At 37.7% G+C, this 22,624-nt stretch overlaps 1 protein-coding gene across 1 annotated transcript in view; it reads right to left on the bottom strand.

Annotated features, from left to right (window-relative positions):
- GABBR2 (gamma-aminobutyric acid type B receptor subunit 2) overlaps positions 1–22,624 on the bottom strand; it is a 457,024-nt gene that overhangs the window by 113,110 nt on the left and 321,290 nt on the right. The window contains exon 13 of the mRNA XM_058039616.1: positions 17,917–18,039. Within this exon, the coding sequence (XP_057895599.1) occupies positions 17,917–18,039 (123 nt within the window). The remainder of the gene's footprint in view (positions 1–17,916; positions 18,040–22,624) is intronic.

Genomic DNA, 22,624 nt, shown 5'->3' with positions numbered 1-22,624 from the left:
TGACATCCCAGGGTCATGTTGCCATCTGAAGGCGAATACAGAGGAATCTGCTTAGCTTGTGAAACTCCCTCTCATTTCAGGATGTCAGCATGACACTGCAGTTATCAACGAGGGCTGTTGCAAGTGCAGAAATGCAAGCTGTAAGGGAGTGTGATTGCTTACAACTCAGTCTCTGGGCTTGCAGCTCAATCCTTTCCCATTGGGTACACAATATAGCTCTTTTCTTCTGTACCTGCTCCAAAACATGGAAGATAGCTGCTTTTTAATGAAAACAATTAGCTTAAAAAATAATGCCATTCTCTGTTAATGTATCAGTTATGAGAAGCTGCAGACATATTTGGTGGCCAACATCTGCTGCATTCACCAAGGTACTACTGGTTTGCTTGAAACACAGGACTGCTACCAAGAAACTGAAAATGTTTTTTCCTCTAATCCCTTCTCATGCTTCATGCCTGAAGTTGCTGACACAAAGTAGAGTACACTGCTCCCAGTTGAAAGGTGGCTGCTCTTTTCTGAAGGGCTGGTTCACAACAATGATTAAACACTTTCATCACACAGTTGGGAGTACCTTAATTCTGAGTTTAGATGAACGTGCCTCTCTTTTGCCAAAGGTTAAACAAAATTTGGAGACCAGTTTGTTGCAACCACTGAAAGAAACATCTGTCACACTTTAAGCCTTGCATTTTTTGTAATTTACCTTGTCTAGCTTTTGCTATGAGTTTCTACAATACGCTGTGACAGTTGGATAGATTCAAAGCTCTAGCAGTAAGTGATAGAGCCTTCTTATGTAAAATGAAAATAACTATTTCAATTAGGTTAAATATATTTACACATGCAGAGATATAAAATAGGTTTTGAGGTTTCCAGATGTGTATTATTCTGTATTGGGCTACTGAAAAGAAGCTGTGATCTAAAAGAGACTTTATTCAGCCATGCTTTATTTCTCTGCATTTAGTACAGTCTTTTACTTTCCTAGTCAGCAGCATGCCACCTGCTCTTTCATTTCCTCAAAGTAGGTCAGCAGTCAGCCATCAATCTTTCATCTTCATTACAGCTAAATCCTAAAGCCTGAGGCAAATGAACCATTTTAAAGGAGATGCAGTGATAGCTGTGGTATTCTCTCCCTTGTGTTAGCCATTTGCAGCTGAAAAAATATCTCAAAATCCAGATGAAGCTAGCCAACCTTTAACTGGAAAATAGCAGGGATGAAAGCAGTTTTCACAAGGTCTTTGTAAAAATCTGGGGACAAATTCCAAAACACAGAAACATGGGGCCAGCCTTCACATCACATAATCTCTTTCATAACATTATTAAACTCTGAAATTCAAGTTATATCTTTACCCCCCGCACCCCCAAAAGAAGACAATTCTAGATCTCCAACTAATCTGGTGCCTTAGAAACACAGTCTCACTCCCCCACACAGTGTCTCTTTACTCGTGATCAATTTTTAGCTATATATTTCTAGATGAAGCCAGACTTTTGTCAATGGTATTCAATGAACAAACAAAAGGCACAAATTGAAATGCAGGAAGTACCATTTAAACATGAGAAAAAAAGTGCTTTTTTGATGATGAGGGTGGTTGAATACTGTAGCATGTTGCCCAGAGAGGTTGTAGAGAGTCCACACTTGAATATATTCAAAATATGATTAGACATGGTCTTGAACAATGCACTATAAGTGACTCTGCTTTGAGCAGAAAATATCCAGAGATCTTCTCCAGTCTCAAAGATTCTATAATTCTATATTTAATTTCTTAACCCCAGTTTCTTTTTCAGGAGTCAGTTTGTATGAATTAAATAAAATTGGGTAAACACTGAAGATCTCTTCCTCTTTATGACATATTAGAAGAATATGTTTTCCCATCATAGCACAACTATCAAGTGCTCTAAAAATATGTGACATACTTGGAAAAGAATGCAGGACACCTGGTGTCGAGAATTACATTCTAGACATTCTTCCACCAATGTTCAGAAACGCTGTCTGCAGTTTGTCAGAATTGCTCTCTATATTCTATGAGAACAATTATAAAGAATAAAAATAAAATTAAATGTAAATAGAACTTAAAAATACATGGGTATCCCCTCTCTCCATAGCTGGTGTGTATAACAGATGTACTCATAAAAATCTGTCTCAAATCCTACCAAACCATGCCTCCCTTGGAGAACAATCTGAAAAGGGCCAAGCATATACAAACAACTCTCTAGAATATTCTGTCATCTGTCACACAATGATTTCTTCAGAGTGAGGTCATGTCTGCTTATTTAAGACTGATAGCTTTTTCTTTCATGAGTGTGCCCAGTTGCTGTGTTAATCCCATGTAAACTCTTAGGATGGACAACATTCTGCAGAGAAGTGTACCTGCATTATGTGTTGTCTCTTCTTTGAACCTGCCAGTTCCACTTCACACTCCTGAGCTCTTGCATAGGAATAGATTATGTGTGATCACTTTTAATCACATTTTCTAAGCCACTGAAGATTTTATTCTGCCCCGTCATCATGCATCTCTCTTCCACACTATTCCTTGGATGGGGGCTATTCCAACCATACTTCTTAAACCTCTACAAAGCTCTAGATGTTTTCCATCTCCTGGATGTCAGGAACTGTGCTGGGACTCTACACAGTATAGGTATAACTCCACCCTGGATTTACACACTGGCATATTATTGCTTATATTTTGTCCCCTATTTCTTTTCTTATAATTCCTTACACTTGGTTTGCCTTTTGACTCCTATTGTGCAATAGGATGATATTTTCTTTTTAATGAGTGGTCTTGTATCAAGATCTAACCATCACCTGGCATTTATTTATATCCAGGTTCACCTATCCTGTCATTTTCCCTTAAAACAGAAATCTTGTTTGGCATTCAATTTATGAAATCATTGTCATAGTGACTTGTAAAATGACTTGTCAAAGTTCATAATTTTAACTCCTTAACTAATTACTTTGGTGATTTCTGATATGGATCTCATTTCATATTAATTAAAATTTTATTAATTTATTTGAAAGAGGCCAAACATTAGAAAAAAGGTTAAAAAATATCTAAATTGCCCCCACAGTTATCTTTTCCATCTTATTCCAGCCCAATTCCTTTGTAATGCCATGTCTTAAAATATTGTTTGATGGTTTGTCATAACACACATTTCCATCCTGAATGTGTCTCCAGAGTGCTTTAACTGGCTTTTCTTTCTTCTATATTAATGTATGCAAATGAAAAATATGAAAAACTGAAAAATACTTTGGTTTAAACTGCTCACAGCATTATTGTAAGATTAGATCCCAATGAAAGCATTGGGATCTAATGTGCCTTCAACCTGTATAGCAAAGCTGAAGAGCATCTTCATTTGGAAGCAAGAAATTTTCATTTTGCTTTCATCTGCTGCACAAAGTTACATGCTGGCTCAATGGTATTAATGCAAACAGAAAATTCCATAGTAAATGGAACTTTTTATCATTATCCCTACAGATCTAGGATGCAGGTGTACTGTTCCACTTTAATTTGCAACTGCCCCACAAAATGTGGAAGAACCAATCACAGCAGTTAGATTAAAAATTCCCTTTCTGCAGGGAAGTAGCCAGCACACAGAAAGAAATAACAAAGGGAATATCCAGCTTTTGTCAACCAGAATCCAAACCATTGGCTGTTTCAATTATGTCCCTGACTAAATACCAGAACTGAAATATCAACAGTCAAGACACTAAATATATACACATATATATTTGTACATATTAACACACATTCTTACATATACATCTACATCTATATGCAACATATTGAAAATAAATATTTAGACAAGCATTTTCTTCACAAATATGTGCCTTTTCAAGTATCTCATTCTGAACAGATTAGGAGAATCTGTAAAAATTACAGATAAAAATTACTGGTAAAAATTACACAATAATTCATTTGTTGATGATAAATGCAGACATAATATTTTTAAAATATAAGCAGGGTATTTCCATAAAATGAGGATTCTAACTTTCTACACTCTAATATTTGATAAATTATCAACTGCTTAGAAAGGTTCTCAGCTCTCTAAAACTCTTACTTGAGTCAGAGATGCTTCATGAGAAAGCAACAAAAGTATCTCAAAATCAATGGAAAACATTGAATAAAATGGGAATTTGAAAGAAATAAGTACACCAATAACAAAAATCCAAAATGTTATTTGAGATAACCAGAAGTCCTTTGTAACACAGTCATAATAAGGAAGTTTTATATTCTAGCAGAAATTACATGAGAAAAATTAGAATGGCTAATACAAGTTCTCAAGAACAAGGCAAATAGGTAAGTTTTTTTAAAATGTACCCAAAAATCAAAAAAATGGATCCATGACATTGCTTTTAAGGTGAGAAGTAATGATGACATTAAAATGAAAAATCAGAATTTTCTGTTGAAAAGGTTGTTGACTACCACCACCACAAAAAAAAAACCAACCCCAAAAATCACAAAAAAACCAAAGCAACATGAAAAAAATCCAAACAAAAACAAAACAAACAAAACCCAGCAAAAATAAAAAGAACAAAAATCAACAAGAACAGAGAGGGCTGCCAGACAACTACAGCTGTGGGGGATTGGGTCTCTCCCTTTATAAGGCACCCTCATGCACTGGGAACTTGCTCCACTTCCACACAACTACTTATTAATCATTTATTTTTGAGTCTTAACTACAAACCATTAAATCAGGTCTTACTGGGAAGCCTTCCACTGACTGTCCAGAAGTATGTGCATACCAACCTGTGCAGCTCATGGCTGATCCATAACTCTTTCTTTAAAGAAAAACAAAAGAATGATTGGATTTGATCAGTCTCAGCATTCCTAACAAAAACAGAAGTGAGTACCTCTCTTGGGAAATTGTCCAGTCTGCATCCATTTATCACTCTTTCTTCTTTTTTCTGACCGATGGTCACCTGCAGTCAGGTCATCACCAGTCTTTAATAGCTGCTCAATAGTGGATAGTGATCTAAAGCTGAGCTGGCCTAAGCCACAGGTTTGCTGTCCTTTGACAGAGTCACTTGTATCAATGACCTGCCCATTATGGGAGTGAAAGTGAGCATGAGGTGAGATTTGTCAAGCATGACAGTTCATGGAGACAGGTAGGAGAAAACATTTTGGGAGCACAGAGAAGCATGGAAGGAAGGAATGCACTGCCCAGAATAGAGCTGCTGAAGGTCTAAGAACAAAGACAGTTTGGAAAGCAGACTTCAAGGTGATTCAGGTCTTTAAAAATCAAGATACCCCCTGTTTTATAGCTTAAAAAAATACATATGCAACCAAAGTATTGCTAATGCATATTAGCCTCACTACTAATGTGGTTAACAGCTATTATGTGTTTCTTCTCTTTTATCCAGGGAGAGAAGTCTACACAGGATATTTTAAAATAAAAATGCATAGGCATAAATACATTCTGCTGGATGTTAATGCGGGATACAGCTAATTGAGAAACAATCCTTGCATTTGCGCAGTTGAGCTTTGTGAAAATTTGCAATTTTTATAGAAAAGTTCATGCTAGTGTTTTCCAGAGCCAGAAAAAAGATTTTTCTCACTTTGAAATATACAATGCATATGAAATATACATTAAAATTTTAGAACATGCTTATCAGAGAAGTGTGAGAGTCTGTCCGAATTTTCCCTCATCTGCCTCTCGATCATCATTGAGGACCACTGAAGAGAAGACCCCCCCCTATCTTCTCTGTAGGAGAAAGTTACACACACCACAGGCCCGAGACCTGAGAGCATTGCTAAGCTCTTGCTTTCACAGGTGTTGTTTGCTGTATGCTACGCTGAGCCCAAAGAAGGGGGCACCGTGCCCTTTTTGCAACAATAGCCTTGGAAGCTGTCCCACCTCTCGGCCTGGCTGGACTTCTCCTGATTTCTGGGTGGTCCCCTGCAGAAGACCCCTCTCACTCGTTTGCAACCACCGTGACAGACAAACTGAAATGTAAGAAGCCTCTCCATCAAGGACTGAGACATGAAACCCCTATGTGAAAAGGCCCCTCTCCTCCTTCCAAGGACTGGGACTGAAACCCCAAACCCGGGGGAGGTGTGTAGGGGGAGGGAAGCTGACCAAAGAGAGATGTTTGCCTGCGGGTTGTGACCACCGGACCACAAAAACAATGGCTCTCATTTACTGCTGAGAACATGGGCTACCTGTTACATCTATTCCTTATTGTATCTGAACATGGACTACCTGTTACATCTATTCCTTATTGCATCTGTTTCCCCTGCTCACAATTTTCAATAGAATTATCATAATAAAAACCTCTGAGTTAGCTAGAGATTTTGAGAACTCCCCAACATAACAGGCAGATCCTCGACTGGACTGGACCAAAGGACTTCGTCTCTATGTTCAGTAGCCATATCACCCTCTTTCTCTCTCTCTCTTTTTTCTCTTTCTCTCTCTTTTTCTCTCCCTTAATCCCTCTATCGCATTTTGCTGTGGTGTGCTTGTTTTGATTATTACTGCAAACCCCCTGTGCCGTGTCGGTTTTTTTGCACCCTGAGATCAATCCACGAACCATCACGAACCCTGTTTGTAAGGACGGATCGTTACAAGAAGAAAAAAAATCTACCCTCTACAGCAAAACAATTTTACATACCTAAAATGTAATCATATGGATTTGATGGCTTTGATTTACCACCATATGGGAAATTCCAGCAGAGAATGGCCCAAGGCACTGGCAGAAAATGTCCTGGGTTGGTACTAGCACTTTTTTTTTTTTAAATAGTTTTCAAAATATGACTGCATTGTTGTGCTAGGGAAGAGCAGAGTCTTCAAGATTTGGGCACAAATACAGTCCACTGCTTAGAGATGCTGCTCTGTCAGAGAGCAAAGTAACAATGAGGGATCCAGGAGAACCAAACACAGAAGCAGAATGACCCGTCCTGCATAGCCATGAAGCGCATGGCTTTGTTCAAGGAAGCTCTTCCTCAGGCCCTCTGCCCACCAGCGCAAAGTCTGGGTCAAGTCTGCAGCACTCTGACATCTGCTATCGCCTCTCTGTGTGCCCCCTGGCTGTCCAGCAGCTCTCCCTGTCTGCCTGGGTGTGCTCACAAACACAAGTGCTCCACCTGGCACTTCACCTCGAAGGGAAAGCACATCAGTTCCTATTAAGTTTGAGCAGCACTGAAGTGGTTTTAGTGCAAAGCCAAGGTGCTCCTTTTGAGTGAGAGAGCATTACTTCATAGTCAACCACTGCAAAAAAAATCTTGTGGCAGGCTACTTGTGGCTCGCTTTTCCAAATTGATAATCACTGCCCTTAATCCTTTCCAGTGCAATTTGCTGGCCAGAACTCAGGACATTCTAGACAAATGATACCACCTATAATTACCTATAATACAAGCTTGAGGCTTGCCTTCTCCATAAAGTTGCATAGGATTGAAAGAATAGTTTTAAAGTAGCACTGGGATATCCAAATTGTTTCTTTTCAATATCAGCCCATTTAAACATTTGCAGGAACAAGAGGATATTCTTCCCCCAAAGAAGTATTAATTAAATTAGACAATCTTCTATCCCAAACAGCTATTTTAATGGAGAATTCTCTATTTTCAGAGATGTCTGGTGGAAAGATTTTATTGGTCTCTACTGCAGCCTTAGCATATTCATGGAATAATTAATTATGGTTCTTTTTATCCATGTCAGCATCTGGTTTTAGGCATAAGCATTAAAGTCTGTCTTTCTTATACAGTGGTGGTTTCTTCCAGAAAACAAGAGAGGTGCTACAATGCTAGAAAGGGTTGAACATTGAGTACTCAGGATAAAATGCAGCAAGGAAGATTAATCAGTTTCTAGATTGTTTTCTGGAAGTTTTTTCTCATGAGGTTTTGGTGACTGATGGAGAGGAGTTTTCTTGTCTTTTTTCACTTCTGATATTAACAAATCAAATCACTGAAAAAAAGAGAAAAAAAATTCCTGTCTGGCTTAATAAAGCCTGTAAATCTTGACACTCAATACAAAGTTTAAGTGAAAATGTGTCCAGAGATCTCATAGAGACTTATCTCTGAAAGAAGAAGGTAAGCATATGAGGAAAAGAGCTTCTCTGATCTTGCTAATGTGGTAGTGCTTAACAAATGCTGAAATATCCTATAGCCAGCTATGTTTGTATTTGGTAGGTGATTCCTAACTGCCAAAATATCAGTGTTGTCCTATACCAACAATATAGTCTTATGAAGGAGCATAAAATCAGGGTTAAATTTAGCTCTGGCTTCAGTTTTCAGAGAAATAAATCCGAATTACTCTATCCAATGTATTTGAAGTTTAAACTGAAGAAGCGCCACTGGGTCTATCATACACTGAGCCTCCTCAATGAATCAACAAAACTGTCACAGTGCCTTCTGTGTGAAGCAGCCAGGTATCCCTGACAGATGATGTGTCTGCAGCTTTTAATGATGGTTGGGTGGTGAATCACGCACTGGTTGTCTCACACAGCAACCTCAGCAGGGCTGCTAACGTAAGCGGTAAATGACTGCTCCGGTCCGTGCGTATGTCCTCACTTGTTGGGTGGGATATCTGAAATCTGATTTCCTTTCCTCCAACAGACTAATTCACTGAGGACTAGGGATTATGCCTTAAAATCCCAAAGGGGGAACAATGGTCTGTATTTCCAAAAGCAGTTGAAAGGATGGGTCCTGTTGGGTACCTCTGGTATCAGAACCCTCAGAACTGTAGCAGCTACTGCAAAGTTGCAGTAACAGGCCAGAAATGTGACTACATAACAGTAGCACAAGTAACAATAATTATATAACAAAACCCCTCCACCATCATGCTTCCACATTCCAGAATAATACTTGCAATCTGTAAGAGATGCAGAACCACATATATGGTTCTGTAAGAACCATAGTTCCATATTAAAATCAGTTTTGCCCAACAGCACAACCATGAAAATACCCAGACAAAAATACTAAGGTTAATTGAGTCTAAAAATGTGAGGAGTGTAGCTGAGTGGGCCATATGATGACAAGTGGAATTTGATTTCAGTTGCTGTAATGGTACTGTAAAAACAGTAGAACTACTTATACATTTTCTCAGAGTCATAATTAGTTCATGGAAATGTTCTGGGAATCGCTTTGACAGTGAAGTTCAAAATTTTGTTCAATGGTGTGCAACAGTGAAAAATAATACACTAAATATATGGAAGAGGATGAATAATAGATAAAACACATTACACAGATCTTCTAAAATATGCAATATTAGTCATCCTAACTAAAAAAGGATGCTTTAGAGCTTCCATGTCACATGAAAAAGAGCTTAATAAGATTGGGACTATCTACCAAAGAGAAAAGAGGAAAATAAGGTTGTAAACACAGATGCATAATAATGATTGGTGTTGCCAAAGGAAATGTGGAAGACTCAAATCTCTTCTTTTTCCTTAAAAGAAAAATAACGTATGTTCAATGAAACTGAAAAGCAAAATTTCCAAAACTGAAAAAGGAAGTTCTTCACACCATGTCTAGTTAGCAATTACTCTGATCCGTGCAAAGTTTGCAAGATTCAAAACCCCCTGACATTTAAGAGAACAACAAAAGTGTTCAATTAGTGAGAGTATAAGAACTATGAGTTATACACAACTGCTCATTTCAAGTTACTACTCATTATGAATCACAGCTGAAATTTTCAAGCATGGCAGATGAACTTTCAGATGTGCACTACACATTTCTGGCACCCACCTCTGAAAGTATTTGGGCCAGTCATAGTTTTAAACAAGGTGGTGGACAAGATGAGTTACAAGTCTGGTCAATGATAGGGTTCCTACATTCCTAAGGTAGGAACTTTATAAGTGCTGTGTTTTTGGGAGGCAGAACTAAAATTGGAATTGTTTATTGAAGAGGAATAAGTACCAGCAAGCCTCATTTGTTAAGTAGCTGTTGTTAAGTAGCAGACATTCATCCGGCCATTTTAGAACTAACCCTGCCCTATTTCCTTATTTTTGCCAATTTGATACGTGTTTCCATGGGAACAGAAGCAGGACTAGCCACCAGCTGAGTCAATCTCAGCTGCTGGCTCCCAGCTCTCACGTTTTCTTCTGTTTCCTTGGAAACTGATGTCAAATGAAAGAGAGAAGTAAACCAGCTTTTACGCTTTAGTATTTACTCTTTCTTTGGACCTGTGCTAGGTCCTCTGGGCCAGCAGAAGGCCTACAGATGACTTTATGGCCATTCAGTTTCCTTCTCTCTGGAGCATGGGCCAGCAAGTAAAGGTTCTCAGTTTCAGCCACTCCTGGCAAGCCACCTGCTGAGAGCTACAGTGGCAGGGTGTGAAAGCAGGCTACAGAATTCAGGAGACATTTGACTCCCACAGTAATATTTCAAATTGGAAGGAAAGAAATTAAATTTATTTAAAAAATAGTAGGGGAAACAGATGGGCGTAACGATATACAGAGAACAAATTGACTAACAAGCTCTGACCTGCATTAGGCTGAACACCCGCAGAAACTGCTTCAGCCAATTAAATTTTTCATTTCACATCACACGTTTAACAAAGTTCTCTCTAATCTGGCTGTTAGCTGACTGAACAGCACAATGTAAACAAAACCCCATAAACACATCTGTTTATGCATATATACATATGCAGAAAGAGAAAAGGACATGATCTGATCTTTTTCAAAGAATTTACAAAAATCTGCTTGAGTGCATGAATTTGAACCACATACCTTCACCAATTCCATGCCTATATTACTCCCATGTTGTCACGTGAATACCAACGCCCCCCACCCCAACTCACCCCACATTCCTTTGTGTATGATTTTGGACCAAAGTAATTTCCAGTTCCTTCAACAGCAGTGTTATTAATGCAAATGGATATTAAAGGAAAATATCTACATCTGTGCAGCCAAATCCAAATTTTCACATAACTTTCATCGAAAAAATGTAGGGACAAAGCAATTTTAAAATACAAAATCTTTCCTAAGGAAATGTTTTATACTTGATGACCACAGCTCTTAGTTAACTAGTCCATCAGGGTATAGCACCATGCTCACCATGGACTTTCACACATAATATATGCACTCCTTCCTGAATGTTCTTTACATCCCAGCTCAGTAATTTTCACACAACTGTCACTTACCATTGACCTTGAATTACTATTGTGAGTAACTTTTAGAATTGTACATCTATATATAGTTAAATTCATGTACAGCCCAAGTAGGAGCTCAGTACTATTAATTTCTTCAGGTTCTTAGAGCAGTCCCACAGAAAAGACAATCAGATACCCAGGAACAATATTTATTCCTCCACTCCTGTTGTACTTACATCTATCTATTGAGGATATACTCAACATACCTGGGTGCTCTGAGAGATGTGTCAAGCCAGCTAACGTGATTTTGTTCTGGGTTAGTTATTTAAATGAAAACTTTAGGCAGTTATAATTGTTTTAAGCCAGGCTTTTCTGTCTTATTCAGAAAGACGTAAGATGTACTCAATTTATTTAACCTATTTATGGGTTTCCTCTAGCTGAACTTAAATCTAAAATTCCACCTTCCTCTATATCAGAAAGAGTTTACATCACAAACAACATTTTTTTTTTTTACTGCTGCAGCTGCAATAAGGAAAGAACATTTCACTTTATGTTGTTTTGCAATGCCTGTCCCAAATTCTTCACAGTCAGCCTTCATATATATTTTCTGAAATAACTTGATATAACCTCTTCCACTGAACAATGCAGGTACCAGCACAAAGATGGGAACTTGTCCTGAAGGACTCTACTGGCTACATGCCTCCTTACTAGAAAATGAACTTTTATTTATTTCTTAGTTCTGTTTCCTTATTCTAAAGAACTTCATACCGATTTGAGGGCCTCTCTCTTATTCTGTGTCTATTTCCTTTCTGTGAGAGCCTTTGATGAAAGAAATTGATGAGTCCTTTTTGAGACCTAGCTGGCTGTGTCAGCTTCTATTCATGTCTGCTGGCTTCTTCAAAGGACTTCACTAAGTTTTTATGACTTGTTCCTTCACAAGTGTGATGTCGACTACTCCTCAGTGCAGCATATCAATTTCTAATCCTACTCCTGATTATCATTTTTATAAGTTGGCCTACTACATTAACTTACAAATTTAAGGATTCTACTCTGTCTTGAAAACATGGCAAGATATTCGCAACATTTTGCTCAGATTTCAAAGCAGTTCTGAGCTAATGATTACATACTGTTGTCTGTAGTTTGATAATTATTCTTTCAAATTGCTATAGAAAACTTGGGAGAATAGAATCTTTTTCCATTGATTAATTTCTGATCAGTTTCCCTATTCCTACCAGCAACTCCAGTCACTCCTCAGTGAGTTTATCAAAAGGATTCTAGCACAGCAACCTCCACAAATCCTTCCGCTAAGAACTTTGCTGAAAAAAGCAGCAAAGCAATCATTTAATCATTCCACAAAGCCTTATTTTCTACAAGTAATGATCTTCTACTCTGTTTAAATATTATTCCCAAGATTCTGTGGCAAACTCGCTGCTACCGGTATTTACAGAAAGATTTATTATTCCTTTTTCATTCATTGTAAGCTGCTTTTTTAGACTGCTTTATTTTTTTCTACATTTAACTTATAGACATTATGATTCTGTGTATTTTCCCCATTGGGATATAATTTTATTTTTTTGAAGGGTGTCTTCCTGCTGTTTTGTCATGCTGAGTCTTTCCTTTTTCAGGTGTTGATATGTGGCATGAATTTACTCCATGTCTCACATATGAAGTTCTTAATACTCTCTAAACCACCTGATTTAACTCTCTACAGTTTACTCTTTAGCCACTCTTTAAGACACCTAATTTAATGTGCTTCTGCTTTCTGAAGGTGAGTACCACTCTAAAGACCTTTTTTGTTTGTTGCTTCTTCAAAGCTATCAAAACTAAGAAGAATTTATTTGTAGCTATGGAAAACTCAGATATCAAGATTGTGGATTGGATTCTGTGTGCTATTCAGAATGAAATCAAGGGTTAAGTTTTTGTCTGTGTGTTCTCTAATTTGTTGAATTAAAAATGAGTTAGTTTGAGCAGCACTTTTTTTTTTGGTTCTGCAATGTTTTTGAGTCCCTCAACAGTATCAGTCAAAGCTGAACTTGTGGCTTGTTGTGCAGTAATATGTGTCTGGCGGCATTGTTATGCACTTATAATACATAGGAATTCTGGCTCACTCACCGAAATTATTAATTTGGCAACATGAATTGACTTATCTTTAACATATTGCGCTACTCTGATGCTGGCATGGCCTACTAATCTTTCCTGCATATTGGTATTTTTGTTATTACAACATCCTCATATAAGGTTTCCTCATACTGCTTTCTGCATTTTACATTTATATCAATGCTGGAAGCCCAAACAGGACATGTCTCATTGATCTCTTTTTCTCTTCTGTATCTTCTAAAATGGCATATTGTTCAGATTTTTTTCTCTATTTCATATTTATTACCATCCCAGGACAGATTAGGGTTAAAAACCTTAAATACTGGTATTCCAGATACCAGAATGAAGTTTATTTTTAAATATTGATAATGCTATCATAAGAATGCATAAGAGGAAACATCACAGAAATAACTGCTTGGTACTAAGACATCAAGGAATACAAAGGCTGCTGCCTTGGATAAACATTGTAAAATTTTACATGAAATATTGGCATCCAGTATGCAAGATACTACTTTCATTGAATCTAACACTAATGTAAGATATTTTTACCTTGGGAATTATAAAAGGCAGTCCATTTCCCCTACAAGTTATTATTTATTAAACATTATCACTGTCTACCTTCCAAGGCCACAGAGATCCAATCTGTTTCATAGACATTTGTGTTGGGAGAAGATAAGCCAGTCAGAGGCTTTCAAGCTGAACTTGAGAGTAAAAGAGTTACTACACCATAGAATCACAGAATATTCTGAGTTGGAAGGGACCCACAAGGATCACTGAGTCCAGCTCTTAAGTGAATGGACCATAGAGGGACTGAACACATGGCCTTGGCATTATCAGAGCCATGCTCTGACTAGCTGAGCTAATTGTGAGCAGGAGGTGAGTGTGAGTGCATGTGTACACACAGACCCTTTCAACTGCACTAAGTACATGATTGAATTATGATATGGCTGTTGCACAGACTGCACTTTCTAAAGGATTTTGCTATTTCAGACTGTGGTTTCATTCCAACACAGCTGAGCAACTGAAATTAGAGAGAGCTGGTTTCCTAAGTGTTCTTTTCTTGTGGCTGGATTCTCTTCAGCTAAGAGTGAAGCTCCCCTGTAGCAAGTCAATTAAAATATCTGTTTTAGACTAAGGGATAATCTCATTCTGTGACCCTTCTCTTACAGGAGACACTACCAGAACCTCTCCTCCACACAGCTGGCTGTACACAGCTGGCTGTTTCCAGCAAGTCTGACGTGGTCCTATGTCCTTAAGAGCTGTATCTGCTCAAATTTGTCAGATTTGACTGAAACAGGCAAAGTTTAGGTAGTAGGAAAAAAAAAAAAAAATCACACAGAGCACCTTAGCACATAAACGTTGCCTTCTTAAGAAAGCAGGTCAAAAAGAAAACAGTGGTAGAGCCTTGCAAATCTCCTCTAGAGCAGCATCCAGAGAAGCACCCTAGTTCCTCATGGGCAGCCCAGCCGGTGAGAGAGCGAAGGAAGGATGCATTCCAGTTCACATGACTGGGAGAAAGTCTGGCAGGGACCTGGCTCAGATCAGAGTATAATCATTTTGATTATGACAAAAAAGGTGAATCATGATGAAAAAAGCAAATTCCTAGTTCAGCCTAGGAAGAAATTAGTGAGGAAAAAAAGTGATTGGTCTCTCCACTGGTCTGAAAAATTAGCAAAAGGAGAAATGTTACAGGCAGGGAAACTAGGAAAACAGATAAATAGAGGTAACATCATGGATTAATTCCCTTTTTTTTTTTTTTCACTGCTGCTTGAAGATTAGAAGCCCTTTGTGTCATCAAAAGCTTTTGCATTATGAGAAAATCAAGCCTACAGCACTCTTAGGAAAAGTACATAGGAACACCGCTATGGTTCTTACAGACCGCTGTACAGTTAGAGAAGTTTTAACATTGTCCCTGCCTTGGCCTTTAACCTCTTTTCTTTTACCAACAACTTTATTGTCCATGTACTATAAACTACTTCCCCTGCTGATGACTGGAGGATCTGGATGCTTTATGGTTCAGTCATTAAAACTTTTAATGTGGTGTCTTATGGTAGCCACAGATGTGCTTTTCCTAAAGAAACCATACCTGTAGGGTCAGGATGCCAGAAATTGGTCTCAAAACTGACAGATCAAACATTCCATAGGATTTCTGCCTTCTGTAACAGCCAGAAAGTTTCTAAAAATGCCTTCGCTTCCCTTTGTATTTTTAGATTTAGACTGCCTATCCTCAGCTTATAAGGCATGGGTTGCTTGGACTTTGCAAACAACACCAGAAAAGGAACCTAGATTTAAAAGTTCTGGGTTTAAGAACTCTTTTAAAAAGTTCTTGATAATTTACTTCTGTTGCTTCATTAAAATAAACTATTTTGTGAATCATAGCAAACAGCAGAGGACATTACCAGTCTTTAGGCTTCTTGTCTTGGTTCCCTTGATTCATGTGCTTATGAAGACACAACTACCAGAGGATCATCTGATAGAAGACAAATGCAGAACTATCACACAGGAAGCTGATGAGTATTCATAAACAGAGCTGAAATGGTTCATTAGCTAGAATGACTGATTGCATTCATAACTTTGGAGCCTTCATTTAGTTTAATCTTTACCACTTGGATTATCATTAACTGACAGAAATAATCCCTTTAAAATTGCTTCACAGAATCAAGTGGGACAAGAAATATCTACTACAAAATAATCCTGAAATAAAAGAGAAACTTGCCACCAGTAGTGTTTACTACGTGGCAAGTATTTTTCAAACACAGAAAAGATAATACGTGCTCCATCAAACTCAACTAAAGAATTCACCATTACACTTTAGCAACCTAAAAATTAAAAACATAACAACAACAAGAAGAATAATTATAGCAGAGAAGACGATTGTCATTTACTTTTACACAAGATTTTTTGAGACCCGAAGAGGTGTACTTCAGGAAAGTAAATTGCAGTTCACCTCACTGCTTTTATAGTAACATATTTTATGCACATACAATAGTTTAATGACCACATTTGCTAGCACGATACTTTCATTTCCTTCCCACCCCAAATCCATTAGCTTCAAAAATATTCTGCGCAACTTACAGTAATAGCTAAGAGCTCTAACAGTAAGTTCAAGTCAATTCTATGCTGAGGGATCAAAATATCAAATATTGTCATGTGTGCATTCAGTAAGTGTCACTTTGCATGGGCTTATATAATTCCAGGAGAATTTCAGCTCTTATGCAAAGTTCAGGCAACTGGTGTGCAGCCCCATGGTCTGGAAAGCCCCAAATGTGGAAAAAACACACAAGGTTTTTAGCATTATATATTTGATGATCAAAGAACATACACTGAAAAGCTCAGAGGGAAATTGCAACCATTTAAACTTACAGTAAACATTGTTTTTTAAATATATGTTACTTATAGTTTAACTTCACAGTTACTGCTGCTGTCTATGGACATTATACTCAAGTGAATCTAATTACACTAGATATCAGGTTCTTTAGTTTAAACTGAAGTAAAAAGTAAAATTCCTTCTATCTGAGATTATTTTAATTGGATTTTATGACTGTTTGTCATAATGTGTTTGGGTTCAGATAAGCAGAGAAAATGTTAATAATACTGACAACTGAAATATCACTAACAATACAATTGGAGCAAAATGAAATAAACAAGGTTCTCAACAAGCTGCTATGGCTTCAAGCTATACACACATAGACCAGAAGTGTCTCCAGCAGACAAATTTCAGCTACATTTTCTATTTTTTATTGACAACTGTATTAGCTGGGAAGTCTTTCAAATTCTAGGGAATGACTGAGACAAATCTTTTCAGATTCTTAAATGATTTTTTCAAAGAAATCTCCTTGCAATTTAAGAGGCATTGTTCTAGGGTATCTTCTACAAATTATACTAACAAAGTGAAATCTTCTCCTAATAAAATTCCAGAGGTACACTGCAAAGTAAGAACAAAGTAAAAGCAGTGGAGTGAAATGGTATATATTTTCTTGCAAATGTGAACATCAGAACAGAAAACAATTGTTCTTTTTCTTACTGATTGCTAAGTGTAGGAGAAGAGACTAACACTTCTAGATTGTCCTTATATAATCTAGCTTTCAGATTTCACCAGTTTCCATGTTGGAGGCAATAAACTCTCAAACAATGCACATCTACATACAGACAGATGGCTTTTTCCTAGGCATAAATTGTTGCTGCCATGTTTCTTGCTGTCAGTTTGTCCAGAAAGCTCTACTTCAGCTCCACTTCTAGAAACCAACCAGAGTTTTGGAACGTGTGTACAGCTGGCATTAAGCTATTACCTCCTGCCTATCAAAACTGCTCATGTGACCTTTCTGGGAATACCATTAAAAGAGAAACAATCAGTATGGGTGCATGCACATAAAATTACTGCAAATAAATACAGCAGTAGGTAACATAATTCCTGAGCATCTCCACAAAGAATGCAGTCTAAGCAGTGACCTCTTCTGCACTTATCTTGAATGAGCTCTTACTGAAATTCACTAATGGGTTCTGATAATCTATTATTTATTGCAACAGACTCTAATAGAGAGTCTTAGCAGAGGACTCTCCTGTGTTTACAACTCTTGCAAATAAAATGTTTCACAAGTGACAGAAATGTGGCACTTGCAACTACATACACAATTTCTTTTGGCTGCAGTTGTTTCTTTTCTATTTGGTTTTGAAAACCAGAACCCTTCCTCCCCCAAAATACACAGCTTGACTTGCTTTCATTTAACCTAATGCATCTTTAGCTTATCTTATGGAAAGCTGTAGACACTGATATGCAACCATTAGTATTACTTGGGCTTGAGGACATACCTCCATGTTATACTTTTCCACTGTCCTCCTCAAAGGATCCACAACCTGCCAGCAAATCAGGATGCAAAGATCAATCAGTAGCATCCCTCCAACTATCCCCAGTAGCTTCTGGTCTTTAATGATCTGGAGAGACAGAAAAAAAAAAAGAAGAAAAAAGAAGTAGGGAGATTCCCATGAGCCACAGATAGATCCTATACAGCTTTATTCCTATATAGGGAGAAAGACACAGGTTGCTAATAGCAAATGTTTTTAACAATGAACAAAGAAAAGAAATATAGAAAGATGAAAGCAAGACAAATTATTTTAGTTCATTTCACGGTTATTAGTAGTATCTGAAGTGTTTTCTCATTTCCAAAAAGACTTTGGGAAGACTCTTGAAAATTTATACTGAAATCCAGGTTTAATATCAACTCCTGGAAAATGAGAAAAATATATTCTAGGGAGCCACTGCTGTGTTTATGCATGCAAATGTGGAAAAATTTTCATCAGCCTCTCAGAGTAGAAGGCATTGAGGTAGTTTTCACTAAGATTTAGTGCTCACCCTTTCATAACCTTCTTGGATGTGGAAAATGCAGAAGTTATGAAAAGTTTATTTTGGAGGTTTATTGTGTCCATGTGTTTAATATTTGCCTCTGTTACCCAGGGAGCAAGAAGGAATGATATATTTTTTCTGTGTTACAAAAGTCAGAGGCTTTAATGCACATCTAGTGTAAAACATGCTTTTAATTTTGCTTGGGGTTCAGGTTCCAAACAGAAAAACAAGAGTTGCTGATAAAAATAAAAATCCAAACCATGTATTAGAGTCTTTTATAACTGCATGCAATCCCTATGTAATTTCTACTGTTGTACACATAGCAGCACAGAAAAAATATACTGCAATTGCATTATTTCAGTTGCAAAGTTGTAATCATGTTGAAATATCAGGCCTAAGTTAATTTTATTTCCGTGTTCTTGAGTCCATGGTCATGGTTTCTTAATTAATATCTACCTCTATTATTAAGAACACTCATCCAATAGTCAAAACTTATTGCCAAATTGCTTTAACATGGACAAATACACATCTTTTTTTCCAAGTTTACATTCTGGGAAACAGTTGACTTAATCCAAATGAAATATTCAAAAATATTAAGCCTGAGAAGCTTAAGAAAGTTGTGATTATTTCAGTTCAATTTGATGAAATTATTAGGATTTCAAAAATGCATTAAAAAGCCAGAAGTGTCAGCTAATCTTAATAGAGGCAAGGTTAGTATTCCTGCATAGAATAAATTGTATTTGCATGACATTCTTATCAAGCTGAAGGAAATGATGAAAATGACCAAAATTTGAAATAATGTATAAAGAACTTTAGAAAGTCTGGTTTTCATACTGCTTGGTGTGATATCTTTTCTGTTTTGAAAGATGTTTCAGCAACATTGTGCACCACTTTTTGTTAATCTGCTGGTTTATTTTATAGATAATTTGGAATAAACTAAGAGTAATCTAAAGGCTAGAAGTCAGAATGAGCTAAAGGACTCAATACAATATTTTCATTTCCTGATACCAGTTATGGAAATCCAAAATGTGCAAAACCACAGCCATAAAGCACTGGAAAGTGATGCTTTCCCCGTGTTTATGGCAGCAAGGAAGGAGTACACCCATCTCAGAATTCTGAGACAGCACAGGCATGTCTGGAGAGGGCAGGTGAAAGGGGAGGGTGCAGCTTTCATGGTGCTATGTCTTGCTGCTGGATGATTTGGCAAGGAGAAAAGGAGAACTTTGCAAGGCAAAGGTGCCTTAGTGTGCTGTGCAAGGGAGGAAGGCTGCTGAAATGTGTTTCTTCATAAAGCTAAAATGAAAGCAGGTATTAAGCAAAGGTTCTCAGACACAGCTTGGTCCCTTTTCTTCTTTTGGGAAAACAGAACTATATCTGACCTTTTAGCTGTTTATCAAGTGGCAATCAGAGCTGAAAAGGAACAGGTTTGCCTTTTTTAATCTCTTTTGTAATGCCTTCAAACAGACCTTGACCAAAACATACCTAGTACTGCTCCTAGTATGAGTGGAGACATGGAAGAGAAAACAATGGGGAGTCAAGTCCATAGAGAATTTGGATTTAGATGAAATATTGACAGTTTAACTCATATTTCTTTTCCGCCCTCTTAAATGGCTAGGGAATTTATTGTATTGGTATGTTTTAGTTGGTCTTCCTTTTTAACTGATGTAGTTTATTTTACTGAAGTTGGCTGTTGAACTATTACATGTTTAGCCTTTCTCAATAGCCAGGGACAAAAGCCTTTAAAAGACAATTCATCCCACCTATCCTGGGAAACATTTAGGGTCAGAAAAATTAGTGTTCTGAAACATGTCCCTCTCTTCCTCACTCTCTGCCCCCCAAGAGGAGGTGAAGACAATTAAGTTCAGCTAAAAATATACATTTGACAAACTAAAAGCTATGTGAAAGCATCTTGACAGAAATGTCTCCCTCTGTTCTTCTAAGCCAAAAAGGTTCCTTGGAAAAAAAACCCCTCAAAATATCGTATCTTTCAAGTGGAAATAGCGCTCATTTTACCTAGAATAGGTAAGCAGCCCAATGTCTTCCATATTTGTATGAACTATCTTCATAATGAAAGTAAGGTTGCATTGGATTCAGATTTGTCAACCTCTGGTAATATTAGTCAATCTGGTACAGCAATGCCAGAAGTAAAAGAGGAAAAGGATATTATTAAAAGTAGTAATACTGATAATCCACTCACAGAATCAAAATAAATAACTTCCTATTCATGATCACATTGCTAATGTCATCACATCACTTCTCCTTGCTCCTGTACATCTTTCATTTGTACCTTGCACTACTGCAGATCAGTATTTTAGTTTGGTAACCTTTTTTTGGACAAGTAGTTATTAGAAAAAGATAGGAGTAGAGATACAGCAAACAGTTGAGCTCTTCCTTGGATACCTCTCGGAGTAATTTTTCCTGCATTACTCTGCCCTTTTCCTGCATTACTCTGCCCTTTTCCTGGACAGAAGGGGAGTTGTATAACAGCAGCTGTCACTGGCAGCAGGTATTATTCATCCCTTACTCCTGCCAGACAGCCAGGAGGAAGGCAAGCACAAGAAAGCCCATAAGATAACCTAAGTGACCTAGACCAGCATGATGAGCTCTGCAAAACACAGCGGTGCTGGTGCTGCTGCAGGGTGAGAGGGCTGAATGCAGGGCACCTGGAACTGCCTCCCACACCCATCACAGCGCTGCCCTGTCCTTGGCAAAACCACTGCTGGAATACAGCTCTGAAGCAGAACTCTCCACCAGAATGTTAGCTTTCAGAACAAAACACCAAGGTCCAATTATTTTTCATTTCTGCCAGTTATTAGCAGCTCGTCCTAAAAGAGATTTGCCCTGAGAAATGCCACTGGTATATCACTAACAGCACTTCTGAAAGGCTTGCTGCTCTCCCCTTCCACACACAGGAAGCCCAGCTTTCCCAGCCCTCATTCCCACCCACTAGAACTCCTTAAATTCAGTACATTCACTCCTCGGGAATCACCAGATGCACTGAAGGAGTCTTGACTCAGATCTTGCAAATCCAACAAATTCTCTGTCTGACAAAAGAAAGTAATGAGCTAGTGAGGCTCCTCACAATCAAAAATGTCATTTTCCTTTAAGAGGAAAGTTCTCATTTTTTTTCTCTTTTCATTTTCCTTCTAGCAAACAGTAAATCAGCCTTTGGAGAAATACATGGTAGCTAATAAAATCCATTTATGCAAGTGCTCCTGAATCCTTGCTGAAGCCAAGCTCTCACACAGCAGCATCTGTGAGTCATATTTTCTACCATCTGTGATTGGATAGGTGAATCTGTCTCATCCTGGCAGATCTGCACACTGTTATAAATGCCATTGCCACCAGTCTGGACTATATATCTGGATATGAAGCGATCTATCCTCAAAATAAATTCACTCAGAACAAAAGCTCGTGGGCCATTTTCTTCTCAGCAACATCACTGTATGGGCAAATCAAAATTATTCTGAAAACTCACGACCATGAAGACAGATCATAGTCCTTACTCTCCACAGACTTGCCATCTGATCACAGGAGATATAAAATCTGCCTAAAACTCTGGGATAAAGTTTCTGCTCGTGGAAACTCCTGAAGATTTTCTAGAACTATCACAGGCTGTACCACCTGCCACAGTAACTTCAACTGTTCATTTGGTTATTATTGCATAAACCTTTTGTTGGGCTTTTTTCATTTGCTTTCTAAAGCATATCCATTGTGTCCTGGATGACCCTATCATCCACCAGTTTGTGGGATCACCCGGAAATTTGGCAATCAACAGTAATGGAACATTAGGTTTGTTTTTTATAGTTACGGCTAGGGAAAACTTTCTGTTATTTCTTATCTTACTGGAAACCAATTCTGAAAATGTTTATGACACAGACCTGAAAGCTGTACTCCATTCTAAACCATGAAGAAAAAGGCTAACATAGGAAGACTTACATCTCCAGGATGCAACATTAGTTTTGCACTCTCTGATTTCCACAAACAGCTTTCCAGCATGACTGAAGAGTTAATTTATTCCTGTCTTTTCTTCAAAGTTAGTTTCCTTATTACCAGACCACATCCATTTGTCAGAATAAAATATCTTCAAATTTAAAGCTATATTAGCTAAATTTTGCAGTTAGTTTGTTTATTGGGTTTTTAATTGAATTCATAGAAACATAGAAAGGCTGGAAC

Source organism: Melospiza georgiana, chromosome 1 (assembly GCF_028018845.1).
Source record: "Melospiza georgiana isolate bMelGeo1 chromosome 1, bMelGeo1.pri, whole genome shotgun sequence".
Lineage (NCBI taxonomy): Eukaryota > Metazoa > Chordata > Aves > Passeriformes > Passerellidae > Melospiza > Melospiza georgiana.
The sequence above is the reverse complement of the archived record's forward strand: the minus strand, read 5'-3'. Positions and strand labels throughout refer to the sequence as shown.